We start from the raw sequence: 6,159 nt of genomic DNA, 5'->3' as shown, positions 1-6,159 counted from the left end.
AAGGCTTTAGAATAAGTCATTTCTAGAAAAATCTTTCCCACACTCCTGCCTTCATCCCGCCAAGTCCTGGGATTCAGGCATGTGCCACCACACTCAGCTTTGGTTTTTGGGGGGTTTTTTTTGGTTTTTTTTGGTTCTGTTTTATTTTATGTGAGTATACTTCCTACATGTGTGTAAGTGCACCCATGTCATGCAATGCCCGTGGAGGTCAGAAGAGGACACTGGATCTCCTGTAACTGGAGCTATGGATGGTTGTTAAGCCACCATGTGGGTGCTGGGAACCGAACCAGGGCCCTCTGCAAGAGTAGCCAGTGCTCTTAACTGCTGAGCCATCTCTCCAGCTCCTTTGGTTGTTTTTAAAGACAGAGTCTTGTATTGACCCTGTGTTGAATTTGCTATGTAGCTGAGGATGGCCTTGAAATCCTGATCCTCCTGACTCAGCCTCCTGAGTACTAGGACTACAAGCATGTGCCACCACACCTGCCTGGTTTTTTAAATGTTAGAATGCTATCTCATATAATGTATAAAATAAGCTTTAGAAAGGGGAATTATAAGAAATGTGAAATATTAGAAAGCAACTTTTATAACTATATAGGACAGGAAGCATTTTAAAGCAATATACTACACAATGTAGATTCTACAAGAAAAGGATTGTTAAGACACTTATATTACCATAGTAGTTAGAGGGAAGAGTAACACATTACTATACTTCTCAACAGCAGCAGAGCTGAGAGGAAATAACCGTCAATGCGGAATCTCATATAGAAGCTGTCTCTAAGGAATGGGATGAAATTCAAATACCTCCATGTAAGCAACATTGACAGGATACAGCTCAAGAAGAAAAATAAAGCCCAGAAGGAGTTCCACGTAAGAAATAAAGATAGGGGCTGGAGAGATGGCTCAGCGGTTAGGAACACTGGTTGTTCTTGCAAAAGACCTGGGTTCGAATCCCAGCACACACATGGCCGCTAACAACTGTCCGTAACCCCAGTTCCAGGGGATCTGACAGCCTCTTCTGACCTCTGTGGGCACTGCACGACACGGGTGCACTTACCTACATGCAAGCAGTACATGCACACACATACAGTAAAAATAATAAAATATTTTTTTAAAAGATAAACAATATAGTCAGCACAAATGTTTAAGTCAAACCAAGCATTATTCATACAACAGTAAGTGCTTTGGAGTATAGAGAAATTGAATGGAAATGGATAAAGAATAATTATATATATGAAAAAAGTAATCAAGCTTAAAGCTTCCCAGGGCCTTTTTTCCAAAGTTTTTTTTAAAACTATGTGATGTGTGTGTCTGTGAGGGTATGTGCACATGTATGCAGGTGCCTGCAGAGGCCAAATCCACTGGAGCTGGAATTACAGGCAGCTGTGAGCTGCTTGAAGTGGGTGCTGGGAGGTGAACTCCAGTCCTCTGGAAGAGCAGCCAGTGCTTTTAACCGCTGAGCCATCTCTCCAGCCCCAGCTCTTCTGTTTTTCATACTTGAACTGTGCTGCTCAAGCTGGTCTCAAATTCCTGAGCTTGAGTGCCCCTCCTGCATCAGCATCTTGAGAGAGTGGGGCTACGGCACACCCCCACGGTTTTCAGTTCTGCCTAATTTTCCTGAGGACAGTATGACTTTTAAATTTTTACAAAGTGAGGGGCTGGAGAGATGGCTCAGTGGTTAAGAGCATTGACTGCTCTTGCAGAGGACCTCAGTTCACTTCCCAGCACCCACATGGCAGCTAAGAACTGCCTGTAACTCCAGTTCCAGGGGATCTCATGCCCTCTTCTGGTTTCCATGGGCACTGCATGACACTGGTGCACTTAGCACATATAGGTAAGACACCCATATACATTAAATAAAAATAAAGTTTAAAAAATTTAATTTACAAGGTTGAGAGACTAGGGAGATGGCTCAGTGGATAAAGTGCTTGCTCCCACAGGTGTGAAGATGTACCCATGTAAAAGCCAGGTAGACATTGCTGGCCATCTGTAATCCCAGAGCTCAGGAGCAAAATAAGGGTCCCCTGGCAAGCTGGCTAGCTAAACTAATGGGGATTGACAAACTCCAGGTCAGTAAGAGAACCAGCCTCAGTATATAAGGTGGAGAGCAACGGAGAAAGACAACTTTGGGCCTCCACACACCTGTGTTCATGTCCTCACACACATGCCCACAACATAAACACACACACTCACACACACACACACACACACACACACACACACACACAGATCGGATTACATCAACAGGGTATCTTACAGAATAGAAAATATGTACAAATTATATACCTGACAAGGTTTACATTTCACAGCACATAAGGGACTCAACTTACTAACAAAACCAAACAGGCCTATTTTAAGCTGGTCAAAAGAGATTTGGACAGATATTTCTGAAAAGAAAATATATAAATGACTGGTATGTAAATGAAACATGCCCCATCACTGACAGAGAAGTGTAGATCAAACCAGGATGTGAGCCAGGCACATGCACACTCCTGCAATCCCAGCATGTGGGAGACTGAGGCAGGAGGGTCAGCCCCCAGCAGGGAGTCATGGTGACATAATAGAGAGCAGCCCATGCACGTGTAGTACCCACAGTCTTCAGGGGGAAAGCCACACTCAACTAGGAAGAGCAGTCGCACTGATGGGGCTACATGGTGAGTTCCAGCTCAGCTCACCAGAGTGAGACCTTGGCTCAGAAAACTAAAACCAGAGCAACAGCAAACTCACAATGTGATGCCACCTCTCCCTAATCAGATTGGCTATTATCAAAATACAAGAAGTTGGGCTGAAGAGACAGCTCAGCAGTTAAGAGCATTGGTTGCTCTTGCAGAGGACCTGGGTTAGATTCCCAGGACCCACATAGCAGCTAACAACTGTCCTAACTCCAGTTCCAGGGGATCTGACACTCTTCTAACCTCTGAAGGCATTGTATGACATGGGTGCACTCACATACATGCAAGCAAAACACTCATACACATAAAAATAAAATTAAAAGAGGTAACAAAGACCGGTGAGTCCGAGAAGAAAAGGGACCTTTCCCTGCTGATGGGAATGCAAGCTAGTACTTCTGGTACGGAAAACTAAAATCATAATCAAATGTGATTCAGTATCCTACTCCTGGGCTTGTCTCCAGGAAAAACATCAGTATCTGTCTGGAAGATATACCTGCACTCCCATGTTTATTATAGTACTATTCACAATTACCAAGAATTAGGATCAACCTAAATGCCCAACAAAAGATGAACAGATTTTAAAAATGTTATGTGTCTGCATGTGTGTATGAGAGTGTGTGTGTAACAGAATACTCCTGAGCCTCAAAAAGATGAGATCTTGTCACTTGTGACATGACTGGAACAGGAAGTTATGTTCAGCAAAATAAGCCAGATACAGAAAGACAACTGTGATGTGATATGATATCATTTAAATATTAAACCTAAAAACCTGACATAAGTGGAAAACAGTGGCTACCAGAGACTGGGGAAGGGAGGAGAAAAAGGAAGGCCATGGGCACAAATCTACGAGGAGAACAGGGGATTAAGTGCCATTTTCTGTTGCAGAGTATGGAGACTATGGTTAACAAGAATAATGTATTGTTGGGCTGGGATGTAGCTCAGTTGGTAGAATGTTTGCCTAGCATGGATGAAGCCCTGGGTTCAATCCCCAGAACTGTGTAAAAGGATCATGATGCACACACCTGTAATCTTAGCATTCAGAAAAAATAGAGGCAGAAGGGGCCAGAACAGCAAGGCCACGCTCAGCTACAGAGAAAGTTTGAGGCCAGCCAGAGACACCTGACCTTGTCATTTAGAAAAAAAAAGAGTATTGTTTATTTCAAAAGTTTTTGAATGTCCTCACCACAAAGAAATTATTGATCTATGAGGTGATACATAATGCTAATCACTCTAATTTGATGGCCACATCACACATACATGAATTGACTCATTGCAGTGTGCCCTCCAAATATGTATAGCTACAAGTCAACTAGGTATTTTTCATTATTTGAGATAGGGCATGGTTTTGTAGCCTAGGCTGGCCTAGAACTTGCCATCCTCCTGCTTCTACAGCTGAAGGTCTGGGATTATAGGTAGGCACTATCACTCCTTGCTCAATTGAAAATATTCTGAAAAAGAAACAGAAAAAGATGCACCAAGAAAAACAAAAAAATGAAAATTGTACAGCTATATCAATAGAAAAACAGGTTTTGAAAACAAGCATTATTAGATATCCAAAGGGACATTACCCGGTAGCAAGGGTGACACTTACCACTGCTATCACCATGTTCTCCAAGAACCCAGCCATGGCAGCTTGTGGGATGGACACCCAACTTCTCTCCAATTAGGTACCGGAAACGGGCAGAGTCTAGATTACAGCCACTGCCAATTACACGACTTGCAGGCAGGCCACTTAACTTCCAAACCACGTATGTCAAAATATCCACTAGGAAGAACAAGTTCATAATTGAAAAAGATGAACGCAGTAATTTCTTTCTACAGTTTGCTTTTCTGAGCAGATCAATTGTCTTGGAGGCAAATGTAAATTTATTACAGAGTTCAAAGTAAGGCAAACCTAAAAAATGTGCATACTTGGTGCTGGAGAGACGACTCAGTGATTAAGAATGGGTTGCTCTTGCAGAGGACCTGCATTTTGTTCCCAGCACCCACATGGCAGCTAACCATCATTCATAACTCCAGTTCCAGGGACCCACTGTCCTCAGCATGGGTGCACTTATATACATGCAGACAAAACCCTCATACACGTAAAATATTAAAACTAAAATAGGCCTACTCAATTTTTTATCTTATTATTTTTATGTGTATGCGTATATTGCCTGATGTAGGTAAGTGCACCCATGTCATGCAATGCCCACAGGGGACAGAAGAGGCTGCCGGATCCCCCGGAAATGGAGTTATGGACAGTTGTTAGCTGCCATGTGGGTGCTGGGATATGAACCCGGGTCTTCTGCAAGAACAGCAAATGTTCCTAACCGCTGAGCCATCTTTTCAGTCCCAATACTCAATTTTTTAAAGTTAAATCATTCACTAGTAGGATCTTAAAGCCTCCTTTAAGGTACTGTCTGCTTTTCTGTATATCTAACCGATAGTCCTACCTCTTTAATCAGACTTGCAGACATTTCCCCACTGCCATACCCTCACCTAAGCTGCTTACACATTACCTAGCATAATGTACAGGAAAACCAGGGCTGTCTGCAGCTGGTGCAGAGCCAGAAGTACATGGAAGACCCCCAAGCCTGCTCTGATGTTGAAGATCCACACTAGCAGTAAGTGACAGCTAAGGCACAATCACAAGCTGCCTTAGTTGAGTGTTAAAGACACATCCAGGGAGGTGGGGAGGGAGAAAAGATTGGGAAATATGTTTTGTTTTAATTTAAAATTTTTTTAATTTATTTTTATTTTATCTGTATGAGTACTTTGCCTGTGTGGATTTAAGTGCACCCATGGTGCAATGCCCACAGGGACAGAAGAAGGCATCAAATCCCCTGGAACTGGAGTTAGGGACAGTTGTTAGCTGCCGTGGGATGCTGGCTCCCATCCAAGAGCAGCCAGTGCTCTTAATGGCTAAGCCATCTCTCCAGCCACTTGCTTTTTGTTTTCGTCCTTTTTGAGACAGGGTCTCCCTGTAGCTTCAGCTGTCCTGGAACTCACTAGGTAGACCAGGTTGGCCTCCAATTCACAGAGATGCTCCTGCCTCTGCCTCTCAAGTGCTGGAATTAAAGGCTTGTGCCACCACACTCGGCCTTTTATCTTCTTAAGACAGGGTTCAGTGTGTAGCCCTGGCTGGCCTCAGACTCAGAGGTCGCCTGCCTCTGCCTCCTGAGAGCTGGGATTAAACATGTGTCATCATGCCTAGCTTGGGAAAGAGCTTTTGGTTCCAGGCATAAAGAAAATCCTGCCCAATCATTCACCGACTACTAAACAAATACTTCTGTGCCATGTAAAACAAAGAAGACAGATTTTACAGAGCTAATTAATAAAACCACAAAACTTCAAGAAATAATGACAGACCTTGGAGAGTGTTTTTTTTAGGATTTTTTTCTTCTTTTGCTCTTTTTGAGACAGGGTCTCGCTATAGCCTCAGCTGTCCTGGAACTCACTATGTAGATCAGGCTGGCCTTGAACTCACAGAGATCCATCTGCCTCTGCC

The 6,159-nt window shown here is 43.3% G+C and overlaps 1 protein-coding gene across 1 annotated transcript in view; it reads right to left on the bottom strand.

Annotated features, from left to right (window-relative positions):
- The window catches only part of LOC103732974 (L-lactate dehydrogenase C chain-like), a 25,033-nt gene that overhangs the window by 9,557 nt on the left and 9,317 nt on the right, over positions 1–6,159 (bottom strand). The window contains 1 exon segment of the mRNA XM_008831710.1: positions 4,261–4,434. Within this exon segment, the coding sequence (XP_008829932.1) occupies positions 4,261–4,434 (174 nt within the window).

This window comes from Nannospalax galili, unplaced genomic scaffold, assembly GCF_000622305.1.
Source record: "Nannospalax galili isolate Female #2095 unplaced genomic scaffold, S.galili_v1.0 scaffold615, whole genome shotgun sequence".
NCBI classification, from domain to species: Eukaryota; Metazoa; Chordata; class Mammalia; order Rodentia; family Spalacidae; genus Nannospalax; species Nannospalax galili.
The sequence above is the reverse complement of the archived record's forward strand: the minus strand, read 5'-3'. Positions and strand labels throughout refer to the sequence as shown.